This window comes from Balaenoptera borealis (assembly GCF_965194805.1).
Source record: "Balaenoptera borealis genome assembly, chromosome: 2".
In the NCBI taxonomy this organism is placed as follows: Eukaryota; Metazoa; Chordata; class Mammalia; order Artiodactyla; family Balaenopteridae; genus Balaenoptera; species Balaenoptera borealis.
In genome coordinates, this window is record NC_138867.1 from 118,459,240 (window position 1) to 118,486,695 (window position 27,456).

At 51.9% G+C, this 27,456-nt stretch overlaps 1 protein-coding gene and 1 long non-coding RNA gene across 4 annotated transcripts in view; both read left to right on the forward strand.

Moving 5' to 3' along the window:
* Positions 1–522: 522 nt before the first annotated feature.
* Positions 523–27,456, forward strand: part of PSD2 (pleckstrin and Sec7 domain containing 2) — a 67,509-nt gene continuing 40,575 nt past the window's right edge. Inside the window, exons 1-2 of one of the 3 annotated variants that reach the window (XM_082382054.1) lie at positions 523–3,911; positions 20,057–20,195. In XM_082382054.1, coding sequence (XP_082238180.1) covers positions 3,856–3,911; positions 20,057–20,195 — 195 coding nt within the window. In that variant the 5' untranslated portion in view covers positions 523–3,855. Of the gene's footprint in view, positions 3,912–19,668; positions 19,885–20,009; positions 20,196–27,456 lie in introns of those variants that run through there. The other 2 variants (XM_082382055.1, XM_082382056.1) reach the window with 2 other exon arrangements.
* Positions 4,064–10,828, forward strand: LOC309624242. The gene is made up of 3 exons (XR_014241831.1): positions 4,064–4,345; positions 8,370–8,467; positions 10,815–10,828. It is a non-coding gene; the product is annotated as an uncharacterized lncRNA (long non-coding RNA).

Consider the following 27,456-nt stretch of genomic DNA (forward strand, 5'->3'; position numbering starts at 1 on the left):
AGTCATTAAAATTTTTAATTTTTCTTTACTTAGAATGATATTAAATAGCAAATACAAAAACATCATGACAAGTTGAGAGACCACCTAGGAAAGGAAAAAGCTTCATATATATTACTATTAGGCATTTTCTCCTTGCTTTTTGGACGAGGAAGGGGCCCTGCCTTTCCATTTTCTGATGGGTCCTGCTCTGGGTGGAAGACCCCTCCATGTCTGTTTTAGGGTGGGAGCTGTGAGGGGGAGGACCCAGGGCTGCCCCCACCCTGGGCATTCCTTCTGTGGTGCAGCCAGTGTGGTGAGTGAGGCTTACAGTTCCCTGAGCCCAGGGGTGCTGGCAGAAGATGGAACCGCCTCCTTTTCTATTGTATCCCTCCCAGCTGGGGGAAGACCTAGCCCTCCCTGGGGGTCCTGCTCTCTCCCCATGTGCCACAGTCCAGGGTTTAGGGCAGCGCATCTGGGGGAAGCCAGCCCCTTCAGGCCTGAAGATGATGCTGTCCCTGGCCTTGGAGGACCTCTTCACTGCCATCCAGCCTTTGAGCTCCAGGGGCTTCCTGGTTCCCTCCCCTTAAGACGGGGCTCCCCACGGGAGGGACCCGCAGAGAGGCCTCAGAAGCAGGCTGTTGTGAAGCTGGAGAGGGCTTCTGTCTCCCCTCTCTCAGCACTGCCCCCAGCTGGGTGAAGGAGAGGGGTGGGTTCTCTCTCCTTGGCTTGCTTTTGGGGGACAGTGAAGGGAGGGACCGAAACCCTTTGGCAGTGATCAGCCAGCAACCTGGCGGGCTGCCGGTAGGAGGCCCTCGCTGTTGAGGCAGAGGGAGGGTGAGTGGGAGTACAGTTAGGTGAGAGGAAAGAGCCTCCTGAGACTGGGTCTCCGCGGGGCTGGGGGAAGGGCAGGCTGCCTGGGGTGGTTAAGACTCCCTCCCCACTGTTTGCCTCTGGCTCTAGTCCCACCAACTCATCCAAGCTCTCTGACCCTATTTCCTCCTTGAAATCTCAGGATAATGACTGCACCTGCCCCAAGGACCGCTGTGAACATTCTCTGAGCTAATGCACAAACAGCATTTAGTGTGGAGCTTGGCACTTAGGAGCCACCATTCACAGAAGCTCATTTGTTGTGGAAGAGGAGGTTGGTGACTTGGTGGGGCCTCCCTCCTCTGCCACCAGAAATGTCCTCCATCCCCTTTCCCTCTCCCGGGTCCTCCTCCTTTCCTCTACCCTGCTTCCCCACTTCCTCTCTCCGCTGTTCCTCTAGCATACTAGGCTTGTGCTCACCTCAGGGCCTTTGCACTTGCTGTTCCCTCTCTCTGCAGCTCCGGTCTCCCAGATGCTTGATGATTGACTCTCTCATTTCTTGGGTCATAGCATAAATGCCACCTCCTCCGGGATGGTGTGCCTGATTGCTCCAGTTGATGTCTTCCTGGTGAAGCCACTCTTACATTTCACTTGATAGGTGATAATTTTGTTTACTTGTTTGTTCAGCATCTTTCTCCCTTGCCCCCCAGGCTGTGAACCTCACGTAGGTGGGCACCTTGTCATCTTGTTTCCCATGTCCTCAGTGACTGGCAGCGCATAATAGGTGCACCACACAGACAGAGCCCTGCTTTTCTGAAGTTCATAGTTTAATGAGTGAGGCAGGATTGAACAAGCAAACAAATGTTTTGATACATATTTATTATTATTATTATTATTTTAAAAATACGCCTTTATTTTATTTTTTGGCCATGCCGTGCAGCATGTGGGATCTTAGTTCCCCCAGCAGGGATCAAACCCGTGCCCCCTGAAGTGGAAGTGTGGAGTCTTAACCACTGGACTGCCAGGGAAGTCCCTATTTATTATTTTCATTGTGGTAAGATATATATAACATAAAAATCAGGATCTTAACCATTTTAAAGTATACAGTTCAGTGGCATTGAGTCCATTCACATTGTTGTGCAACTGTCACCACCATCCATCTCCAGAACTCTTTTCGTCTTGCAAAACTGAAACTCTGTACCCATTAAACAATAACTCCCCATTTCCTGCACTCCTTCCAGCCCCTGGCAACCACCATTTTACTTTTTGTCTCTATGAATTTGACTACTCTACATAGCTCAAATAAGTGGAATCATGCAGTATTTGTCTTCTTGTGACTGGCTTATTTTGCTTAGCATAATGTCCTCAGGTTTCATCCATGTTGTAGCATGTGTCAGAATTCACTTCCTTTTTAAAAAATATTCCATTGTATGTATATACCACATTTCATTTATCCATTCTTCTGTTGATGGACACTTGGGTTGCTTCCACCTCTTGGCCATTGTAAATAATGCTGCTGTGAACATGGGTGTACAAATATCTCTTCAAGACCCTGCTTTCAATTCTTTAGTGTATATACCCAGAAGTGGAATTGTTGGATCATATGTTAATTCTATTTTTAATTGAACTTAAAAAAATTTTTTTTAATTAAAAAAATTTTTTTTTGGCTGCACCGCCGCACGGCATATGGGATCTTAGTTCCCAGACCAGGGATCGAACCCATGTCCCCTGCATTGGAAGTGTGGAGCCTTAACCTGCCAGGGAAGTCTCTATTTTTAATTTTTTGAGGAACCATCATATTGTTTACTTCAGTGGCTGCACCCTTTTACATTCCCACTAATAGTGCAAAAGAGTTCCAATTTCTGCATATCCTCACAGGATATGCTTTTTTTTTTTTTTTTTTAGTAGTCATCCTAATGGATGTGAGGTGGTATCTCATTGTAGTTTTTTTTTTAAATTAATTAATTTATTATTTATTTTTGGCTGTGTTGGGTCTTCGTTGCTGCACGCGGGCTTTCTCTAGTTGCGCGAGCTGGGGCTACTCTGTTGTGTGCAGGTTTCTCATCGCAGTGGCTTCTCTCGTTGCAGAGCACGGGCTCTAGGCACACGGGCTTCAGTAGTTGTGGCACTCAGGCTCAGTAGTTGTGGTGCACGGGCTTAGTGGCTCCACGGCATGTGGGATCTTCCCCGACCAGGGCTCGATCCCGTGTCCCCTGCATTGGCAGGTGGATTCTTCACCACTGCCCCACCAGGGAAGTCCCTCCTATTGTGGTTTTGATTCTCATTTCTCTAATGATTAGGATGCACATTTTGAAAGAAATGTTTGGAGAGAATGGAGGGTAGGGAGCCTTTTAGCTCTGGTGGTCTGGAAGGAGGTGGTGTTTAAATTGAGGCAGAAGGGAAGGAGGCAGCCAGTGGAGGATCTGGGGGAAGAACATTTAGAGGAGAGAAAACAGTAAGTGAACAGGACCTGAAGTGTGAGTGAGCGCTGCATATTTTTGCTGGAGAAATAGTGAGTAATGGGCAACGGGGTGGACGTGGAAGATGTGGTCTGACGGGTGGGTTAGGTGATCCAGGACTTTAGGCCATGGAAAGGAGTTTGTATTTGCAGTTTACGGTAAGCACTGGTTTCCTCAGGTCATAGGCAGAAGGGGGGCCGAGGGGGAACACGGGGACAGAGGGATGGATGGATGGAAAAGGGGGCTGATTGGGCAGTGATGTCGCTGTTGTGAGAGCGACAGTGTGCGTGCACAGGACACGTGGTGCTTGCTGGTGTGTGCCTGTGTGCGTGTGTGCACCTGGAGGCCTGGGACATGTGGGTGCTTATGTGTGTGTGTACACCTCCAGAGGCCCCAGATCATCATGTGATCGTCTCTCTCAGGAGCGCGCTGTGCCCACCTACCTCATGCCCACAGTAGCCGCCCCAGCCAGCAGGGCGTGGTGTTGCTTCCTGGGCTCCTACCACTGGCCTGGAACCAGCAAGAAGGATCCGGTTGAGGCTGGTCTCCGAGTATGACGACCAGTCTTTGAAGGTTTGGAGACAAGGGCTTGCCCGCCTGAGACCAGGAGATGACTCCAAGCCTCACCTTTGCAAGGCAGCAAGGGACGCGGGGGCCACAGACTGGGTGAGCAGGGTCGGCTGCTGCAGTACCGAGAAGGGCCACATTGGGGCAGCCGAGGACGCGGAGAGGAGGCGGGGCGGGGTGGGGAGGGGAGGGGAGGAGGGGAGGGAGAGGGGGAGGGGGTAAGGGGTGGGAGGGGAATGTTGTGTGCTAGGGGTACAGAGGGACGGACAAGTCTGGGGAGAACCTCTGTGGGGCTCTGAGGTTTGCTTCCGCCTCCAAGTGGCTGTGTGTGTGAGAATAAAAGGAAGCCATGAGCTCCTTGCCACCCCAGTTGTGTCTCATTTCATCCTCAGCAACAGACTCACAGGCCCAGAGAAGTGGAGGCACTTGCCGAAGGTCACTCAGCTGGGCATTCAGAGCAGGCCTGCCTGACCTCTCGGCCTGTTTTCTAACCACTGCCTACCTTGAATGAGTTCATCTGCAGATGAGTGCTGGTTTGTTGATCTATCTCTTGGCCTTATCTGACCCCAACATTCCCTGTATCATCAGAGCATGCTCCCTCTTGGGCAGGACCAGGACAGTCTGGGAAGGGAGGCTAGGACTTGAGACCCCTCCCTGAGGCCCCTGGGGAGGAGGGGTTCAGGGGCCCTGGGGTGAGCTCAGATGTATGCCCCCATCACCATGGGAAAAACAACGTATAGTAACATCAGTCCCCTTTCTGACCTTCCCCTTGGCTGAGGGCTGGGGTGGTGGGGGCGTGGGGATGGTGGGAAACTAGGGGCTGAGCCCCTGGCCTGCCTCTGGAGCCCCTACCCCCTCTGCTGAATCTCACCCAAGCATCAGGCCCAAGTCCCAAGGACTGTAAACTGGGAAACAACCAGGGTCCTCCTCAAGAAAACCCACCAATGACTCTTCCCTGCATATAAGTGTGTGACTGAAGCGGTTTGTCCATCCTTGGAGAAAAAAAACATGGATGGTTTTAGCTGAGACCATTGAACAGAGGGGCAGACTGAAGCCCAGAGAGAAATGGAGTCATCGAGGGTCATCAGTGAGGCAGCGGCTGAGGCCCTGTGCATTTTTATCTGGAAAGGGCTAGAGAGCCCCAGACAGGGGAGTCAGGAAGATATATACCCCCAGGGTGGAGATTGAGGGGCCAGAATGGCAGTGATCTGGCCTCCTCCTCCAGAAAGTCCCCCCTGACCATCCCCTCTGCCAGCAATCTCAGAAATGGTCTCAGAGCTCCCTTGATACTTTGTCTGGTCAGGGAGACTAAAAACTCACTCTGAGTTGCTTTCAGGGACCTCAGAGACCCTCAGTCCATTCTCTTAGTCTGTCTAGAAATCTCCTCTCTAACCCTCCTGACATCTGCCCATCTTGCTTGCACACCTCATGTGACAGGGAGCTCACTGCCTTAAAAGGCAGCCTGTTTCATTGTAGGACAGCTCCTTCTAGTGAGACCAAACTGGACTTCCTGTGCTGTTCCCTTGGCTGGAACTAGCTCACCCTGTGGAGCACTGAACATGTGCCTCTGTCTGTGCACACAGGCCCCAGCTGGCTGCAGAGAGGTCTGTGCCCTCCCACCCCCATGCCAGCCTTCTCTGCAGCTTAAGTGGTCTCAGTCCCCCGTAAACAACCTTTCCAGCCCTTCATCTCCTGAGCAGCTCTCCACTGGGTATACTCTGGGTGGGAATGGCTCCTTCTGTGGTGACTACTTTTTTCTCAATACAGAAGAAAATATGTGTTTGTTATAGGGAAATTAGAAAATACACATGAGGGAAAAACATCTGCAATGCCGTCACACAAAGACAACCCCTTTTAGCTCCTTAGGACTTTCCTTCCAGACTGACACCAGTGCGTGTATTAATGAAGTGAGGGGTAAAAACTGGTTGTAGGAGGCCTTTTAGGGGAGAAAGGCAGGTTTTGTTCAACTTAACACCTTGAAGGATCATTTGGTTGTGAAGACAGGTCTGCTCTGGAAGACTGAGGAAAGGGACAAAGAGAAGGAAAGGATCCTGATAATAAAGAAAGAAGAATTTCCAGTTTCCGAGGGCCATGCTAGAGATGTGGGGCAATGTTTCTGGAGCACTGTCCTCCCCACAAGCTCCCAACCACCATTTGCTCCCACTCTCCATCACCTTCCTCCTTCCTGAGCCGAGCCTGGGGCAGGCATCGCAAACCCAGGTTCCAACGGCAGTGGCCCCCTTTAGAATGGGGGAGTGAAGCCTGCAATCCTGAACTCCTGGGGAAAGCCTCCTGCAAGATCCAGTCACACGGTGAACTCTCCCCTTGCCCAAGTCAAGCTGTGAGTCCAGCTGGTGGCGCTGGCGGTGTGAAGGAATTAGGGGGGTTCCCAAGAGATAGTGCAGGGGAAATAGGACAATGCGTTCAGGAGGCAGGAGGCAAGAGGCAGGTGGGAAATGGAGAATTTCCTGGAAAAAGGAAAACAGAGCCAGCTGTGATAAGAAGAAATGGAAACTCCCCAAGAACTCCAGGGATTGGGACGGGAGCAGGGATGGTGCATGGAGTAACCTGTGTCACGGGATGGGGTCTCTGGTGAGGGGAAGGGTAACCCCAGAGAGTTGCTTTTCCTTCTCAACTAGTGTGTATGTAGAGAGAATGTCTTTCCATTTCAGCAAATATTTGTCACGCACCATTTTCATTGCTGCATAATACTCCAGTGCTTAAAGATGCTGCGATTTCTCTAACCCATGCCCTATTTTAGGATATTTAGGACTTTTTGCCATCATAATTAATGTTGCAGTGAATAACCTTGTAGCTACAACTTTGCCCCCATCCATCTTTATTTTCTTAAGATAAATTCCTAGCAATGGAACTGCTGGGTTGAAGAGCAGGAACAATTTTTAAGGCTTTTGATACATGTTGAAAAATTTCTTCCCAGAAGGTGGCAGCACTTTTGGCTCCTAATGGGTAACAGCTGTGTGAAGGTGACTATTTCCCCACACCTTGACCATCAGTTGTCTTCTTTTCACGATATTTTGTTACTCAAATTTTAGACTTATAGAAAAATTGAACAAATTTTACAGTGAACACCCATATAGCCACCACTCAGATTTGACAACTTACATTATATTATATTTGCTCTCTCATCATCTATGCATGTCTCCTCCCTCCATCAGTTCATCTGCGTTTTTGGATGTATTTCAAAGTAAGTTACAGGTATCAGTACATTTCACCCCCTGACATTTCAACATGCATATCACTAACTAGAGTTCAATATTTGTGTATGGTTCTTTGCTTTTTTAGATGAAACATATATAATGAAAAGCACAAATCTTAAGTATATAATTGGTTGAGTTTTGACAAATGCATATACTTGTATACCCCAACTCCTATCAAGATATAGAATATTTCCATCAGTCCAGAAAGTTTCTTAGTCACCCCATGACCCCACTGTTCTGGTTTCTTTCTATAGTAGCTTAGTTCTGCCCATTCTGGACCGTCATAAAATGGAATCATATAGTATATACTCTTTTTGTGTCTGGCTTATTGCATTCAGCATAAAGTTTGGAGATTCATTCACGTTATTGTGTATATCAGTAGTTTGTTCCTTTTTTTTGTTGAGTAGAATTCTATTGTACGGATGTATAGCAGTTTGTTAATCCATTTGCCTCTTGATGGACACCTGAATACCACTGAAGGTTGTAATGACAGGGTTGGCTGCAGTTGCCCTGGCAATCAGATGGACACCTTGGGCTGTTTCTCATGTACAGACGAATGGATGGCTGCTCAGCTAGGTCTTCCTGACCTTGAACTTGTACTTTGTTGGAATTTGAATGGCTTTTCCATTTGTCCTCATTAAATTCCATTTTGTTGGTTTTGACTTAACCCTCCAGTCAGTCCTGATAGTGATGAGAGTAGCAAACTTGCATACACTTACCATGTGCCAGACACTGAGCTAACTCATTCAGGCTTCAGAACAACCCTAGTGAGGAACTACTATTATCCCCATTTTAGAGATGAGGAAATTGAGGCACAGGTTAAGTAACTTGCCCAAGTTGACCCAATCACAAATGAGCTGGGAATAGAACCAGGTGGTCTGGATCCAGACATCGTGATCTTAACCACTCACTCTATTGCCTCTTTTTGGCTTCGGATGTCATCTCCCTCCATCTTCCACTTTCTGCAAGCACACTGAGTATGCCTCTGGGTCTTCATCCAGATTACTGGTTAAAAAGCAAAACCAGGGAATTCCCGGGTGGTCCAGTGGTTAGGACTCTGTGCTTTCACTGCCGAGGGCTTGGGTTCGATCCCTGGTCAGGGAACTTAGATCCCACAAGCCATGCAGTGCAGCCAAAAAAAAAAAAAAAAAAATCTATGGACCAGATAAGTCCAGGGCCAAGGACAGAACTTGGTGGCATGCCTCTAAAGATCTCTTTTACCACAGTTTGTTTATCCCTTCATCTGTTGGACTCTTAGGTTTTTTCCACCTTTTGGCTATTGTGAATAATACTGCTATCAAGTTTGTTAATTGCTATTTCATAATCCCTTTCTCATCAGGTTCTCCTCAACCATTCCCACTACGATGGCTCTTGTCAAGGTCCCCAGGGACGTCCGTATTGCTAAATCCAATGATCAGTTTTCAGCTCTCATCTCAGGTAATCCATCAGGAGCGTTTGACTTGGTTCATCTCTGTCCTTCTTGATATGTTTTCTTCATTTGGTTATGGGATTCCACATTCTCCTGCGTTTCCCCTGCCTCTCTGGATGCTCCTTCTCAGTCCCCCATCTTGTGCTCCCCTTTCCCCCACCTACCTCTTCATATGGGAAGCCCTCAGGGCTTCTGACATACCCCGCCCCCACTCCTAGGTGGCCTCATGACTTCTCCCAAATGCCCATCTCTAGCCTGGACCTTCCTCAAGTATCCATCTGTCTATCTGACATCTCCACGCGGGTGGCCAACTGATGTCTCAATCTCCACCTGTCCTCCTCAAGCACATACTTCCCCACCTTAGTTCCCAGCAACTCCATCCTTCCTATTGTTTGGGTTCTCATATTTTGCTTTACTCTTGACTCCTTTTTCTCTGACACCCCACACGCAATCCCTCAACTCATCTTATTGGCTTTAACTTCAAAATACATCCAGAATCTGGCCACTTCTCACCAGCTCTGCTGCTACCACCCTGGTCTGAGTTCCCATCAACTCTCCCCTGGAATTCTGCAGTAGCCTCACTGGTCTCCAGGCTTGACCCTGACCCCTCCTATCTATCCCCAACAGCCAGAGGAATCCTTTAAACATATAAGTCAAATCAGGTCAGTTCTTTGTCCTAAAGCTTGGGTGGCTCCTCATGTCACTCAGCATCAAAGCCAAAGACCTTATAATGACCTTCAAGGCCCTATGTCACCTGGCCCCTTCCTCTCCGCCTCATCTCCTCCACTCTCCCCTTGTTCCCTTTGTTCCCTGCTGTTCCAAGGACACACTGGGCACACTCCTACCTCAGGGCCTTTGCACTGGCTGTTCTTGTTCCTTGGAAATCTCCTCCCCCAGATAGCTACATGAGAAATTCTTTTTACCTCTTTCTTGTCTTTGCTTGAATTCACCTTCTCAAGGTGTCTAGCAGTAGCAGTCTGTTTATTTATTTTTTAACATCTTTTTTGGATTGTAATTGCTTTACATGGTTGTTAGTTTCTGCTGTATAACAAAGTGAATCAGCTATACGTATACATATATCCCCATATCCCCTCCCTCTTGCGTCTCTCTCCCACCCTCCCTATCCCACCCCTCTAGGTGGTCACAAAGCACCGAGCTGGTCTCCCTGTGCTATGCGGTTGCTTCCCACTAGCTATCTGTTTTACATTTGGTAGTGTATATATGTCAATGCCACTCTCTCACTTTGTCCCAGCTTACCCTTCCCCCTCCCCGTGTCCTCAAGTCCATATTCTACATCTGCGTCTTTATTCCTGTCCTGCCCCTAGGTTCTTCAGAACCATTTTGGGTTTTTTTAGATTCCATATATATGTGTTAGCATACAGTATTTGTTTTTCTCTTTCTGACTTACTTCACTCTATATGACAGACTGTAGGTCTATCCACCTCACTACAAATAACTCAATTTCGTTTCTTTTTATGGCTGAGTAATATTCCATTGTATATATGTGCCACATCTTCTTTATCCATTCATCTGTTGACAGACACTTAGGTTGCTTCCATGTCCTGGCTATTGTAAATAGAGCTGCAATGAACATTGTGGTACATGACTCTTTTTGAATGATGGTTTTCTCAGGGTTTATGCCCAGTAGTGGGATTGCTGGGTCGTCTGGTAGTTCTATTATTAGTTTTTTAAGGAACCTCCATACTGTTCTCCATAGTAGCTGTATCAATTTACATTCCCACCAACAGTGCAAGAGTGTTCCCTTTTCTCCATACCCTCTCCAGCATTTATTGTTTGTAGATTTTTTGATGATGGCCATTCTGACTGGTGTGAGGTGATATACCTCATTGGAGTTTTCATTTGCATTTCTCTAATGATTAGTGATGTTGAGCATCCTTTCATGTGTTTGTTGGCAATCTGTATATCTTCTCTGGAGAAATGTCTATTTAGGTCTTCTGCCCATTTTTGGATTGGGTTGTTTGTTTTTTTGATATTGAGCTGTATGAGCTGCTTGTATATTTTTCAGATTAATCCTTTGTCAGTTGCTTTGTTTGCAAATATTTTCTCCCATTCTGAGGGTTGTCTTTTTGTCTTGTTTATGGTTTCCTTTGCTGTGCCAAAGCTTTGAAGTTTCATTAGGTCCCATTTGTTTATTTTTGTTTTTATTTCCATTTCTCTAGGAGGTGGGTCAAAAAGGATCTTGCTGTGATTTATGTCATAGAGTGTTCTGCCTGTGTTTTCCTCTAAGAGTTTTATAGTGTCTGGCCTTACATTTAGGTCTTTAATCCATTTTGAGTTTATTTTTGTGTATGGTGTTAGGGAGTGTTCTAATTAATTTCATTCTTTTACATGTAGCTCTCCAGTTTTCCCAGCACCACTTATTGAAGAGGAGTAGCACTCTATTTAAAGTTGCAATACCCCTCACCCTGTCCACCGCCTGGGCCCTTCTACACTGCCCTATTTCCCCCTGTAGTACTCATCATTGTCTATAATTTTATAAATTTTACTTATTTATTGTGTTTATTGTTTTGTTTCTTCCCCCAACCCCACTGGAAAGGCTTTAGGAGGGCAAGGATTTTCGCCTCTTTTGTTTACTGCTATGATTCACCCAGAAGCGTGAATATGTAACGCCTCAACGACAATTCAATGAATGAATGAAGGAAAGAAAAAAGAAAGTAGGATAATTTGGGAAGGGGTCTGCAGTCTAAAAATGGGTTGGAGCCAAGAAAATATGGGCTTCTGGCATGGCCAGGTGTCATGCATGTCAGTGCTGTTTGCTGTGCAGCAGCCGTCTTCCTCCTCCTGGTGATTCCTCTCCCTGTTTTCCTTTGGAACAACTTCCCCTCCCACTATTGGTCCATACAGATTACCTGGGGCTGACTCCACTCCTCACTCCAAGGGGGGCAGTGACTCCTTAGGCCACAGTGACTGGTTCAGGGCTGGGCATATTTCGCTAGCTGGGCCAATGAGACTGCATCCTAAGACTTTTGCTTACATTCTTGGGATGGGGAAGTTTTCTTCCCTCAAAGCTAGACAGAAGCTCAGAGCTGCCTTAGCCACACTTTGTTGGAAGAGGTTACCTGGAAATGAGGCCCACACAGAGGAATAGTGGGCTACAGATGTGGAGAAAGACCACTTTTGGGAGCCTGGATTTGGTACTTCCTGCAGCTGGATCTACTCCTGGACTTTTCATTTACTTGAGCCCCCTTTCACTGAGGCCAGTTTCTGTCACTTGCAGCCACTTAAACTGTACCTGCCTGAGCTCCTGAACTGGGAAGTGAGGAAGGGGCGGAGCAGGGTCAGCAGGTGACAGTCCCAGGTGAGAAGCGTTTAGTATACGGAAGGCATTCAGTTATCAGTGCTGAATGGTGGGGGAATGGGAACAGATTTGCCTTGGTCCTGCCATAGAGGAGCTCTCAAACTGTTGAGGGAGAGAAGGACATGGGCACTGATGGGGCAAGACAGACTGAGGGATCCTTCCACACCAGCTGCAAGCTAAGCTGAGATGGATAGCACCCAAGACTGGGGAGGGAAGCGGGAAGCGGGAGGTGTCCCCTGTAGAGCTCATTCCCGAGCTGCCACTTCCCCCATCACCTCCAGTGCAGGTGGAAGAGCCCAGTTAAAGTACACACCAGGGTGTGTTCTGGGGTAGGTCCCTTAACTTTCCTAGCTTCAGTGTCCTCATGGGTAAAATGGGCTGAATGATGTTCACCTAGGGTTTCTGTGAGGATGAAATGAGATAGTGTGTGAAATGAGATAATGCCAAGAACTTAGGATGAACCTGGCTCACATAACAGTCTTTTTTTTTAAAAAAAATTATTTATTACTTACAAATTTATTTATTTATTTTTGGTTGCGTTGGGTCTGCGCGGGAGTTTTCTCTAGTCCCAGAGAGCGGGGGCTGCTCTTCGTTGCAGTGCGCCGGCTTCGCATTGCGGTGGCTTCTCTTGTGGAGCACCGGCTCTAGGTGTGCAGACTTCAGTAGTTGTGGCTTGTGGGCTTAGTTGCTCCGCGGCATCTGCGATCTTTCTAGACTACGTCTCGAACCCATGGTCCCTGCACTGACAGGAGAACTCTTAACCACCGTGCCACCAGGGAAGTTCCTCACAAAACAGTTTTAATAAATGTCAGCTGCTCTAATTGTTCCCCGCGGTCTCTCCTAGCCCGCGGCTGTGCCTGGTGGTGCAGGTGCAATTCTTGTAGATACCAGCAGGTGGCGCCCCGACCTCAAAAGAACCCATTCCTGGACTGACTGCTTTCTGAAGTACTCCGGAAGGGGTTGGGCGGGGCGGCCTCTTGCTTCTCAGCCAGTTAGAGCCCTGTCTTCCCGGCTGCTCTGGGGAGAAGTACCTGCACTCCCCTCAGTTCCAAGGAAGCGGGGCCTGGGTCACCATAGGATAGTCAGTGGAGCCTCAGTTTTCCGTCTGTATTGTGGAAGAGCATGGATTTCGGAGACAACCTGAGCCAAGTTAAGGAAATGCTTAGGTTGGTGCAGGTAAAGGACTTTCAGAAAGAGCGAGCATCCCAGCAAGGAGGCTGGTTACAGACGGCCTGCGACTGGACCTTGGGGCGCGGCTGGGCCTGGTGCTGAGGCAGGGGGACGATCCATATGACCTCTATTCGTTTCCTTTCTGGATGAGTGAGAGAGAGAGAGAGCCGGGCTGCGCGGCACGGAGGACCCAGGACCGTGCGTGGCCCTGTGACGCGAGACGCTCTGGTAATTCTGAGTCTGGCCAGCAGAGGGAGGCGGAGAGCCTCGTGGCCCCGGCTGGCTCCGCTTCTAAGCCCCGCGCCCGCCCTCCCTGGACGTTCCCATTTGGCCGCGCTTCCTGGGGCAGGAGTCGACATGTCCCGTGTCCCTTTGCTTTGAGAAAGGCTTCTCCTCCTCTCTCTGGCTGGGCTTCCTGGGTCAAAGCGTGGAGTAAGGGGGAGTGTCAGCTTCAACCCTAAGTCTGTGAGCCCTAGCTGAGCCCATCCCCTGGGCCTCAGTAACCTGGATGGGATATACTGGACACTCCAATTCTAGCAGCTCTCCAAGGGTAAGGATTTGGAGGGCAGAAGGAGATCCTTTTCCTAACCCCCCATTAATCCAGGCCTGGATGGCCAGCTGGACCTCCGGAAGCATGGGAGTGCATCCTATCCCACCCTGGCCAGTTCCTGGCATTCTCCTGGACCGGCTCCCAGCGGCCCACAAAGGCCCTCAAAGTTCTGGGCCAGGCTTTGCCTGTGCCCTGGGCCCGCAGCCGGCTGGCTCTAGGCACTGCAAGTCCCTGGCACTCCTTGTGGGGCTTTGTCCACCAGCCCTGGACCAGTACTGGCAGGGCCACACTTGCTGGGGGAGGGGGTGGGACAGGCAGCTCTCAGAGCCTGAGCAGTCCCCCTTCCCTCCTGCCCATGGGCTTGCTCCCCTCAGGGGACCTTTCCTCTACCTCACCTTGCTCAGGCAGTGCCCTGCCTTCTCCTCTTGGCTGCAAGCCCAAATCTTCACCTTCTTCAGGGGCCTGCTCCTATTTTACTACTCATTTATTCATTCATCCATTCGATACTCACTGAGCTCCAGCTACTCTCCAGGCCCTTACTAGATGCTGGGGATCCAGTAATAACTAGATACACAGTCCGTGCCCCTTTTTGGAGTTCACAGTCTGGGTGAGGCAGGAGACTAGTAAAATCCATACCTAAAATTTGACTTCACCTTGTGATAAGTGGGGTGAAGTAGATAAGCTGCCTGCCCCAGGAAGCTCCACCTACAGAGATATTTCCCCTGGGAAATCATCTCATAGGCTGTGAGCTGTGGAGGGAGGGATTTTGTCTGGGCTCTGCTCCCTCCCCCCGACCAGGGCCTGGCACACTGGCACACAGTAGGTGCTCAGTAAATGTTTGTTGAATGAATGGATGAATCATTATCCTCACAGCCACGGGCTGCCAGTGAGCATGGTCTTTGCACCTTACACTTCCTCCCAGTTAACACAGGAGTTGCAGGTAATGTTGGGGATGTAAAGACAAGACCTTGAGGCTCCCAGGATTCCACCTCTGGCCACTCTGACTCCCCGCCTGCTCCTCACTGCACAGCTTCCCTACCTCGGGCCCTTGCCCTCTGGGACCATCCAGTCCAGAGAGTAATGGCACAGTGTGGTATGTGCCGTGATGGTGGAAGACGATGGCACTGCACTGCTACAGTAGTGATGGAACAAATTTCCTGCCCTCCTGGAGCTTATGGCCCAGTGATGGTAGTGGTGGGAGGGAGACAGACAGTAACCGGAATAAGCGAGTAAACATGTAGTATACAAATATGTGTTATGGAGGAAAAGAGATCAGGTGAAGGGGAGACATAGGTGAGGGAGGGGTAGTATTTTAGGTAGGGTGGTCAGAGAAGGTGACATTTGAGCAGAGAGCTGAAGGGAGTAAGGAGTGAGTCATGCAGCTACCTGGGGAAGGAGTGTTTCAGGCACAGGGAATAGCAAGTGCAAAGGCCCTGAGATGGGGAATGTACCTGGTGTGTTAGAGGAACAGCGAGGAGGCCAGTGTGGCTGGAGAGGTGTGAGGTTAGAGAGGTGACTGGGGCCAGATCACAGTAGGACCTTGTAGCCATTGTAAGACTTGGCTTGACTCTTAGTGACAAGGGAGCCATTTGATTATTTTGAGCAGAGGAATGACATGATCGGACTTACACTGAACAGGATCCCTTCGGCTACAGTGTTGGGAATGTTGGTTCTGGGGCTGTGTGGAAGCAGGGGGACCAGTTAGGAGGCTACAGTAATAACCCTGGTGAGAAAGGATGGCGGCTTGAGGCAGGTGGTGGCAGTGGAGCTGATGAGAAGTGGCCAATTTGAGACATGCTTTGAAAGTAAATCCCATAGGATTTGTTGAGGGATTGGATGTGGGGGTGAGAGAAGGAGAGGCAAGGATAACTCCCAGGTTTTCCGCCTGAGCTGATGGAAGGATGGTGGTGACAAGTACTGCAATGAGGAAATTTTGGTTGGGATAAGTTGGAGCTGCCCTTTGGAGATCCTAGTGGACCTTCAGACCAGCGGTTGGGTGTGAGGGTCTGACCTCAGGGGGAAAAGGTTGAGGTGGGAGAGTCATGCGCTGAGAGTCATCAGGGTTTGAAGCCAAGGTGGGCTCAGCATGGGAGAGCAAGGGGGAAAAGACAGGACTGAGCCCTGGGGCACATCGGCATTCGGAGGTAGGGAGGGGAGGAGGAACCAGCAAAGGAAAATGAGAAGGCAGAGCCAGGATGGAGGAAAACCAGGGCAGTATGGGTCCTGGAAGACAAGAGGAGAACATATTTCTGGGAGGAGGGGGTGATCAACTATGTCAAATGCTGCTGATAAGATAAGATGAGATGAGGTCTGAGAATTGACTTTTGGATTTGGCATCATAGTGGCCACTAAGGACCACTATCTAGTCCCTTCGTACAAATACTGGAAAGAGGTGGCCCCTCCAGGTAGACCCGGCTGTGCAGGCACACAAAAGCGAGACACCTCAGTGTAAAGGAAAAGGTGTCCCTCTCTCAGCCAAATGTAGCCTGTACCAGACACACAGCATGGTGAGGGGACAGCAGGCTGGATTTCAGCTCCCACTCTACCCCTAAGCACCCTGGGGGACTTGTGCAGTGCCCAACCCGTACATCTGTACTCAGCAGCTGTGTTGGTGACCTTGATGAGTGCTGTCAGTGAAATGAGTGTGGATGAGAAGATGACAGTTGGATTGGAGTGTGTTTAAGAGGGGTGGGAGGGCTTCCCTGGTGGCGCAGTGGTTAAGAATCCGCCTGCCAATGCAGGGGACACAGGTTCGAGCCCTGGTCCGGGAAGATCCCACATGCCACGGAGCAACAAAGCCCATGCACCACAACTACTGAGCCTGTGCTCTAGAGCCCATGAGCCACAACTACTGAGCCTACGTGCCACAACTACTGAAGCCTGCACGCTTAGAGCCCATGCTCTGCAACAAGAGAAGCCACCACAATAAGAAGCCCACGCACTGCAATGAAGAGTAGCCCCTGCTCGCCGCAACTACAGAAAGCCCGCGCGCAGCAATGAAGACCCAACACAGCCAAAAATAAATAAATTTATTAAAAAAAAGACAGGATGGGAGAGGAATTGGAGAGCATGGACAACTTTTTCAAGGAGCTTTGCTGTAGTGGGGAAAAGAAAGGGACAGTAGCTGGAAGGGGCTGTAGGGTTGAGAGGAATTAGCCAAGTGAGGGGGGGTGAAGGGGACGGCATCCCAGCCAGGCGACCAGCATAAGCAAAGGTCATTAGGAGTGGTTGGGATGTAGGAAGTTCCTAGAATGTCACATGGTAGGTGGGAGGTGTCAGGAGAGGATACTGGACAGGTGGGCTGAAGTCTCTATCTTGGGGGTGGGGTTGGAGCATGGCTGGGCATACAGTAGGTGCTCACTGAGCGCCCTGGGATTGCCTGGGGAGTCCCTTCCCAGCCTCTCCTCCCCAGGCCTGTCTCCCAGCTGGCAGATGGGAGAATTGGGTGTTTCAAGTGTTCCCTGAGCCAGGGCTGGACCCAAATGCCTCCCCCAGTTGGCAGGTCTCAGGTCCTGGCCTCTTCTCCTCCCTGGATGCCCCAACCTGTTCAGGCTGAGGAAGAGCAGGAGGCCCTGCCTGGGCCTGAGGAGGCTGGACGTCAGGTAGAGGCCTCGGCATGGCAGCGGCTGTGGTGGGCTGGGTGGGCTGGGAACTGTGTCTCCTGCCCTGTCTAGCCTCTAGCATCTGTCTTCCTGAGACTCACCCTCATGAGGAATGGGAGAAGCTGCTGATTCTTCTTCCCCTGGAGGAATGCTGGGGAATACAGAGCATTTTGGTTGCTGGTTGGGGGGATGCTGACCTTGTTTTCTTTCGAGGTAAAAGTAGCTACAAGGACTAATAACAATAACCCTCTCTCCCATGTGCATGGCACCCAAAGTGCTCTCTCACACAGAGCCCACCTGTGGCCTTGTGACAGTCCTTTGAGCCCTTTGAGCTAGTTCCACTTTGAACATGGGAAAATGAGGCTCAGGGAGGGGATATAGCTGCCCGCGGCCACACAGCCAGGAAGCAGCAGTGGCCACGCTAGAACTCCTGTCTCCTGGCGCTGGCCAGCTCATGCCCACTGAAGCAGGCTCCAGAGTTTTGAAGGTTGGGGAGCAGATCCAGCCCAGGGACTAGGTTTTGCGTACCAGTCTGGCCCAGTTAAGTGAAGAGACAGCTGGACCCTCCTTCCTTCCGTTTTTTCTTTTCACATACAGTTATCAAGCCATACCGTGTATTAGGTGCTGAGGGTACATTGCGAACAAGGCAGACCTTGTCTTCAGGGGGCTCATAGTCTATCTAGGTGGACAGGGATTAAATAACCCATTCCATGAGTAAGTCACTCATTACAATCGGAAGAGCCGCGGCCTGTTGGGTGCATCTGTGAGCCGGGTCTTGGGTGGGTGGGCACCGAGCACATTAACTCCTTTCATCCCTGCCCCATAAGAGGGGCTGTGACCATCCTCATTGGGTAGATGAGGAAGTGGAAGCTCAGAAATGTGGTCCAGCTGTGACTTGAGGTCATGGGTCCTGAGGATAAGGAGCAAAGCCCTGTCACCACCACTTCCTCCCACCGCCCTTGCTGGTTGCCACCTGCCACCCAGCCCTGCCTGCAGGTAGCAGAGGGCAGAAGGTAGAGGGCAGGACAGCAGGGAAGCCATGATCCCTCTGTGTCCTTCGAGAAGATCCTGGGCCCCTGCAGTAGACTGGCTCCCTGGGAATGTCCTAGGGTCTGATGGGCCATGAAGGGCTGTGGCCAGAGTGCCCTCTCAACTGCTCAGCTGTGTCTACAGGATCAGACCTCCTGGCTTATGCTTTTGGAGTTTGTTTTCTCATCTGTAAAACAGGTCGTAGGATTGTTTTGAGGGTTAAATATAACACATAGAAAGCATTTAGTGTGGACTCGGGCACACAGTAGATGCACAGTTAATAGCAGAAATGTCACTGTGGTTGATGAAACCCCAGCTCCAGCTGTAGCCCAGCTTGAAGAGGGAGGAGACTGATCACAGCTCAGACCCTGTACCTCCAATTACTGCCACTCTGCACAGCTTAGGCACCCCTCATAGGTCAGCAAATCCTCTCTTCTGTCATCCTCTCCTCCTTAAGAAGAGGGTCCCTAACTCTATGTGTGTCTATGGATGGGAGGAAGGACGCAGAAAGCTTCATGGAGGAAGAGGCATTTAAGGAGGGATTTGAGGATTGGGTAGGAGTTCATTGAGCACAGCAGGATCAAGGCCCGACAAGGCAGAGGGTGGAATACTTGCAAAAGTGTGGAGGTGGGAAGGAGCTGGGTGAAGTGAACAGTGCTTGGGGGCTGGAGTGGAAGGAGAAAGGTGGAAAGTGGCTTCCTGTGGTAGGGCCTGACCCTAACCTGATCTCCCTTGTCCATGGCATGGGGCCTGCTCACCTGCCCTGCCTCCCCACAGCTCCCGGTCTCCCTAGATCCCTGTGGGTGGGGGCCCTTTATTACCTCTCTGAGGGGTGGAATCTTGCCCTGTAGGAGCCTCACAGCCAGGATGTTCTTTTTAGTGTTTAGCCCAGATACAATACTGTCAACCTTCTCTTCAGAGCTAGGGTCCTGGGGTGGGGGGAGGCTCCAGGTGGTGACTAGCAGGGTCTGTGGGCCAGGTTCCTTGGGAGAGAGTTTCCACAGCCCAGAGTACTGGGCTCCTGACCTGGTACTGGGACTCTGTATTCTCCCCTTCCCCTCCCTCAGGGTCTCTCCCCTTTGTCCCTCTCTCCTGCACCCCTCCTCACTGCACTCCTTCCAGCTCTGTCCCAAGCCCCCCTTTTCACCCCACACCCCAGGTCTGTCTGTCCCTCTGTCTGTCTCAGTAGGTAGGTAAGTAGGTTGGGCTCAGCCTCCCTCTCTCTGGGATCGTCCACCTTGATCCCGGCACTCCTCACTCCTCTCAGTCGGTTGGGTCTCCCCTGGGCGGGGTGTGTGTGTGGTGTGTGTGTGTGTGTGGTGTGTGTGTGTGTGTGTGTGGCGGTGTGTGTGTGTGTGTGTGGTGTGTGTGTGTAGCGGTGTGTGTGTGTGTGGTGTGTGTGTGTGCGCGCGCGCGCGCGCGCGCGCGCTGGCGGGGGTGTGGAGGGCAAGGAGTCAGACCACGAACAGACCAGGGGACCCGCTCCCTCCTTCACCTCGAGGAGGGTGGTTCCTGAGGGCTCAGGGTCTGGGGCCCCAAGGTCCCGCCGAGGGGGCGGTGTTGGGTCCGGCCGGCTGGCCCGGGGTTAGAGGACAGCTGGAGCTCGGCTGGGCTAGGAGCGGGGGCGGAACCTCGCAGCGCTCCCCTCCCCCACTTTCTTAAAGGGCCGGCGCGGGCTGGTGCGGGACGGGGCTGGCCGCCCTTCTCGGTCGGGTCTGGGCGCGCGATCCGGCCCTCATTGCAGAGCTGGGGCAGGTGGGCAGGCGGGCGGGCGGACTACGTGGCCGCTGTCGCCTCCCGGCTCCATTCCCCCCGCCCCCCGCCCGCAGTCCCCCCGCCCTTCCCCGCCCTTCCCGCTCCTCCCTCCCTCCTCTACTTCCTTCCCTCCTACCGTCCGTCCCCCCACCTCTGCTCTGCTTCTCCACAGCCGCGCTCCGACACCTGAAGGGATAGCAGCGAGCGCGGGAGCCCCGACAGGCGGTGGCGGAGTGGGACGGTCGGTCCAGCGGGGGCCTCCTCATGGCCCCACCGTGAGAGGCTGGACCCAGCGACTGGGAGCAGGAGCGGTGAGTCGGGCCGTGCGGGAACACCTTGTCCCCAGGGTCAGCGTGCTCCGGGACCCCGCCCCTCCCGAAGCTGGGCTGGGGGCCGGGAGGGGCTGCTGGGGTTGGGGGGAGCATGCTGGGTGGCGGCGCCGCCCTCCGCCCTCCGTGCCCACCCGGGTCTGCTAACAAAGCTACATTTCGAGATCAATTCCGTGGCGGCTGGAGCATCTGAAGGATACGGTTGTCATGGAGATGGGGCCGAAAGAGGAAGCCCGGGATGGCAGAGTCTGGGCCAGGGAGAGAGGGCACCGCTAGAGAGGCCCAGGCTAGCCTGCAGGGAGGGTTAGGGCCGGCAGCCCAGTTGTCTCCTGATCTCCGCCCCCCCCCCACCCCCGCCGTTTGTCTAATCTGAGTGTATATGTGTACGTTGATGGGGTGCCAGTGGGAGCTTGGTGGCCAGGGACCTGGGGTGTTGGGTGCCAGGCCTGCTGGCCACCACCTTTACCACGGAGCAGCTTTGAAGATTTATTTCTGTTTCCAGTTTCCCAACTTTGACAGCCTGGCTTAGCGGCCAGGCCTCAGCGGCTCTGAGCTCTGCCGCTGGAGCAGGGCTTGCATGGGGGCGTGGCAGGCATCAGGCAAGGCCAGGAGGCACATAATGGCTGTGGCAGCCGCAGGGAGGGAGGGATCCTTGTAATTACTGCTAGGGCTGGGGTGGGGCAGGGTGTCCAGATGTGGGGACCACCTGCTCAGCTGGCCCCCCTCCTAGGAGGAGGTATTCCAACTCTTGCTGTCCCTGGAGGACCTGGGGACTCCCTGAGTCAGAACTGGGGGCATTGTCTCTGCACAGGCCCAGGGAGCCACTGCCTCAGCCCATCCCTTAACCTTAGGGCCATCTTGGGGTGCCCTTGGAGAGAACTGGGGGCACCAGCCACAATGGAAGTGGGTCTGAGAATTCCTGGAAGGCTCAGGATAAGCCAGGCTGAACTTGATGGGTGGGTGAATGGGGAGCAGGGAGAGGGCTCAGGGTTTAGCCAGGACAGATGGGCAGCCTGGGTTTGGCGAGAGGCATTTGGACTTTCCTGGGTTCTCCAGCTCCTTCTTCCAGACCCTGGAAACAAAAGCTGCTTAATGGGGGATACTCAGGCAGCTCGAGGGAGAGTGGGGAAGGGGCATTGGGACCGTCTCCAAGTCCAAGCTCTGGACCCGGCAGATATAGTCATTTTTCCACTCCTTCCTTGGGAGGTTAGGAACCCTACCTCACAGGGATGCTGCAAGTTCTATGACCTATGATCTCTGAATCAGCAAAATGGGCCAGCTGCCCTCCCTTACCCACCTTACCTCTTTTACATCATACCCACCTTCCCTCTCAAGAGCCCCTTTTCCCCAGCATATGGTAAGAGTCAGTGGCTTTTGAATGAGGCTACTGCAAAGTTTGGTCCTAGTGGAAACATGGCAGGTCCCTAGGTTGTGGCCTGAACCAGAGGATTCCCACACATTGGGATGAGTAGGTGGGTGGTGGCCCAACTAAAGGTAGAAGGTTGACTGGAATGCCCTTTGAAGGCCTCCCCTGCTGGTGCCTTTTGCAGGGGCTGAAGCCTCAATGCTTAGGTGACTTGTACCCTGTAGTCCCAGGAGTGCCCTGTGCCAGCCTGAGAGGCTTCCCTCCTGCTGCTGGTCTGACAGCTATGGGTGTGCACTCCCCGAGCCGGCCTGACCCGCAGTGTTTCCTGACGCCGGGGAGCAAAGTTACCTGGAAAGGACTTGCTGCTCTTGACAGGACTGAGAGAGGGGTGGGGGGACATTGCTTCGCCCAGCTTCCAGAATCGTGCACTGCCACTGTGCTAAGTACTCTCCTACACAGACCAGCCTTTAGAGGGAGGTATGCCCATTATTTCCTTTTTGTAGATACTGAGGCTCAGGGAAAAGTTGCTTGTTCAGAGTCACCTGGTTAGTAAGTGGCCGAATCAGGATTTGCACATGGGCAGAACTGCTTGAAGCTTGGACTTCTGTCCCCAATCTCATTCTCTTCTTCCTTGGAGGTGCAAGTTAGGAGGGAGGTAGGACTGAGCACCTTTTCATCTGGAGCAAGAGAGTGAACTTGGGGAAAACTGAGGCACTAAGCTGGGATCTTCTAGAGAGCTGGGATCGAGGCATTCCCGTTCCGGACGTTGGCCTGAAGGAGAACAACACTGCCTCTCGCGACAGATGATGCTCTAGACATTCTTTGCCAGATGGTCTTTTCCAGGAAAATCTGTTTTGAGAGGCATCTTATGTCTGGGGCTCCATATTTAGCCTGGCTCCTCACACGGGAGGATACACTCAGGCTGTCACCCCTTGAGGGGTGTGTGGTGGGGGGGGTGGGCCTGGGCCAGACCCAGCTCCTTGCTACAGTTCAGGCAGAGGTGGGTTAGGACCCCTGTTCCTGCCAGTCCTGTCCCGGCTGAGGGCTGCCCTGCTGGTCTCCCTGGGACCTGGCTGTTTCCTGCAGGGCCCTGTCCTCCTAAGTTGGTTTGCTTGCAGGTAAGCCTGACCCTGTTTAGGTGGTGAGCCGCTCCAGGGCTGTGTCTACTTGGCCCCGGAGGACTCCGGCATCCAGGCCAGGCCCACAGCCCAGCGTGCCGTCTGCTGCAGTAAGGACTGCCCTCTCCTGACTCCTGCACCATCAGGGGCCCCGAGCTCCCCTCTTTAGAGTGTCTCCCTCCACTCCCTTCCCTCCCCCCTAACTTTTTGTCTTGTCACATCTGATCGAACAATGAACACCCACCAATATACCCTTCACCTAGAGACCTAGATTTGCCAATTGTTGACATTTTGCCCACATTTGTTTTTCTCTGTCTTTCTGAAACTTCTGAAAGTAAGTTGCAGACATCATAGCACTTCAGCTCTAAATACTTCAGCATGAATTTCCTGAGACAAGGACATTTTTCTACATAATAACTGTACTGTTAATCATACCCAAGAAATTTAATGATGCAATCTAATCTCATGTAATCCATATTGAAATCTCTCTAGTTGTCCCTGTAATGTTCTTTATAGCTTAAAAAAATTTTTTTTGATAAAGGATCACACATTGCATTTAGTTATGTCTCTTTAGTCCCCTTTAATCTAGAACAATTCTCTGCTTTTTTTTTTTGAAGTCTCTTATGACATTGTCAGTTTTAAAGAGCCCTGGTCAGTGTTCATATAGAATGCCCCACATTCTGGGTTTGTCTTATTGCTTCCTCATGAGTAGAGTCAGGTTAAACATTTTTGGGCAAGAATATCCCATAGGCGATGTCGTGTCCATCAGCAGGCGCATGTCATTAGCCTGTGCTATAATAGATGGTGCTAAGTTAGGTCACTTGGCTAAGGAGTCCCTTTGTTTCAACCCTGTTCCTCCCTCTTCCCTACCTCCAGAAGCTTCATCCACCTGGTCACCCGCACTCCAGGTCAGCAAAACTGACTGAACCCCCCCCTTCAGAACATACGCCAGAGAAGGGTGATTAAGCAGACACTGATGGGGCCTTCAAGGAGTTCACATCCTCAGGGGTGTGGATGGGATGAGCCACAACTCAGGGCAGGTGCTGTCAGTGTGGGGAAGAAGCCCCGAGAAAGCAGTGAGGGGCACGGTGGGGGGGAGGAGAGGGAGTTGGGGGCAAGACAGGAAGAAAGGGGGTGGGGCCTGGACCACAGCTGGCCTAGAATGTGGGCTGACAGCTGGCCCTTTCCCCAAGGGCACAGGGAGCTACTGAAGGGTTTTAAAGAGGGGAGCGATGAGGCAGATGTGAGTGCTGGGAAGGGTGCTCTGAGGAGGATGGCATGGACTGGCGGGGCGAACGGGGTGAAAGGGACGGTCAGGAGGCCGTGACATGGTCCAGCACAGGATGCTGGTGCACTGGATTCTAGGCTGCTGCGTACGGCGCACAGAGGGAATGCACAGGGGGAATGGAGTTGGTGTGGTGGCCCTGCTGGGACTGGGGTATGGCAGGTGGGGGTGGAGAGAAGGGGTGGAGTAAGGAGAGATTAGGAGGCAGAATGATGAGCACTGGTATCCGACTAGTGGTGGGGAGAGCTGTCATGCGATGGCTTGGGGAGGATGTGGAGAATGCTGGTTTGAGCGTGTGAGGTCTGAGGTACTTTCCAGGTCAAAGGAACAGCGCATGGGAAGTTCACTTCCCCAGGTCTTGGTGGGATGAGGGCAGAGGGAAGGCCACACACAACCCACAGCAGGGAGCGGATGGTGGGCTTTCAGGTACCAGCAGCGGAGGGACTTTGAGTGGGGGCAGGGGCCGGCTCAGAGGCAGCTGCCACTATAAAAGTCAGGATAATCTCTTCCTTGAAGACCCCCAACTCCCTTACCTCATTTCACTTCTTCATACTTGCTTGACAAAACCCCAACCCTGGTTAAATGCAGTGCCTGGTCTGCTCCCTCTGTGCAGCTGAATGAGGCTGAGAAAATCCATTGACCTGACTGGTCTCACTTTTAGTTCAAAACCATGAACTTCGGGTGTGTCCTTAGTGCTGTCCCGCAGTCCCACATGGGTCCTAAATCCATCCCCTTTCCCCCTACCTGATGACTATTTCACTCTTTCTGTTCTGCCTTCAACCCTAGCCCCTCTTCTGCAATCCTCCCTCAAAGCTGATGACTTTGCTTCCTACTTCTTTGAGAAAACAGAAGCAGTTAGAACTTCCTCAGACTCCCAGTGCTACGTTCACCCATCCACTAGCATCTGCACCCACTGCTCTGCCTTCCCCAGTTGCTGCGGGTGAAGTGTCCCTGCTCCTGGTTTAGGCCAGCCCTCAATTTGTGCAAATAGATCCTGTCCCCTTGTGCAGTAGAGGGGAACCTATAATGTGGGTGGTGGAGCTCACACTGTTCCAGCAAATGCTCCCTCCTGCATTATAGGCTCCCCCTCAGTGGATCATTCCATCAGCAGATATCTTTTTTTTTTTTTTTGGTAATAAATTTATTTATTTATTTTATTTTTGGCTGCACGGGATCTTCCTTGCTGTGCGTGGGCTTTCTCTAGTTGCGGTGAGTGGGGGCTACTCTTCATTGCAGTGCATGGGCTTCTCATGGTCGTGGCTTCTCTTGTTGTGGAGCATGGGCTCTAGTTGCGCAGGCTTCAGTAGTCATGGTGCGCGGGCTCAGTAGTTGTGGCTCGCGGGCTCTAGAGTGCAGGCTCAGTAGTTGTGGCGCACAGGCTTAATGGCTCCGAGGCATGTGGGATCTTCCCGGACTAGGGATCGAACCCGTGTCCCCTGCGTTGGCAGGCGGGTTCTTAACCACTGCGCTACCAGGGAAGTACCTTTCAGCAGATATCTTGTTATTGTTTCTCCTGTCTTAAAAGATGGCTCTCTCATTTTCTCCAGCCAGCTACCACTGCATCTCTGTGCTCCTCTTTACAGCAAACCTCCCCAGAAGGGTTGTCCACTGACTGCTGTTCTCAAGGTCACCAATGACCTCCATGTTGCTACACCCAATAGCCATTCTCAGTCCTCATCTGCCTCATTTGGCACCTTCAATCTCTCCCTCTTCCTTGAAATACATTCCTTGATCTCCAGGACATCCATTGTCCTGTTTTCCTCTGACCTTGTGGGTGCTCCTTCTCCCCGACCCCCAGCTCACAATATTGGAGTGCTCAGGACTCATCCCTTGCATGGCTGCTCTTCCTCATCTGCATTCACTCCTGAGCCAATCTCATCCCGTCCTATGGCTTTACGCACCCCCTATGTGCTGCCGGCTCCCAAATTTATATCCCAAATTTTGACTTCTCTCCTGAGCTCCAAAAGCCCACTCAGCATCTCGACTGCCATGTCTACTGGACACCTCAAACTCAACTTGTCCAAAGCTGAGCTCCTTTCTTCCTGATCTTCCTTCCCAAACTTGCTCCACCCAGTCTTCCCCATCTCAGGAATTGCAACTCCATCCTTCTAGGTGCTCAGGGTCGAAATACTGGTGTCATTCCTGACTCCTCTCTTTCTCTCCTATCCCATGGACAGTCCATGAAGGGGTGAGACTTTTACCAGCCCCCAGATCTCCCATCAGTGGGCTATGGCTGAATAGGAGGGCCAGTTTCAAAGATAGGGACAGGGAGGTGATGGTGGAACGGCCCAGTACAGACCCTTTCACACCTGCTCACTTTGCACCACATGCTGCTCACCTTCAACCGGGCCCAAGGAGACCACAACCTTTGTCAGACCCTGTGCTGAAGCCCTAAAACAGAGACAGGAGAGGACAGGGTAAGAGGAGGGAGGGAGGGGAAGAGGGGACTCAGCAAGGGAGGGGTTAAGTGGAGTGACATAATCAAGAGGTTGGGGAGAGGGTGGGGAGGAAGGTCTCAGGGCAGGAGGCAGAGAGGAAGAGGCAGGGTAGACAGAGAATGTGAGGATCTGGAGAGTATGGGGTAAATGAAAATTGGGCAGGGAGCAGGGAGGATGAAATTTCTTGGTTCATCTCTCTTGGCTGTTGAACCAGACTGGGGGGAGGCTGCTCAGAGTTGGAGCCCCTGAAGCCTGCCCCTCCCCAGGCTTTTTAGCCAAGGCAGGACTTGCTGGGAGGACTTGCCCTTGGTCAGTTCTTTGTAGCTTTTGGGGTTAAGCTCTCAATCTGCAGGCTCATGGCTCAAATGTGGCTCAAGAAGCAGAGTGAGTCCCAGGTGCCAGCTAAGTTTCAGGAAGACAGGCAGCAGCCAACTTAACCAGAACAGCGTAGCCCTTTGTGGTCCCAAATAACTGAGGGCTCACCCTGCAGGGAAGTTGACTGGGGGTAGAGTCACCAGCTATAAACATGATTTGAGGTTTGACAGCAGACACTGTGAATTTCATCAGTGTTGAGGGCTCTCCAGACCAGCATGCAGATGTATGCAAATGCTAAGCAAATGAAGGTGCCAAGTGGCTGAGGGGCAGGGAGTGAAGTAAGCTGGGAGATGTAAAAGAATGACCTTTGCAGAGCTGGGCCCAGGGGCCCCTGAAAGTCCCAACAGGCTGCAGGGCACATGCAGATAAGATGCAAATGTATACCCAATCCCAGGAACCTCTGTCTGCCCAACCATGAGAAAGGAGGCCTTCCAGACACCCACAACCCAAGGCCAGGCTGAGAGGAAGAAAGCAGGTTGGTGCTGGGGTCCCGGTTAATCCCAGATTAACATCACCTGAAGGGAATGGGAGCCTTTTAAGGGAGGCCCAGACCCCTGGCCCTTGCCCTGCACCTGGTGTGGCTCTTGTGCCTTGAGATGGAAAGCTAGGAGGGAGCCTGGTCTGGGGCAGGCGTGTTAGTGGGGCCAGGACTGTAGGGTCT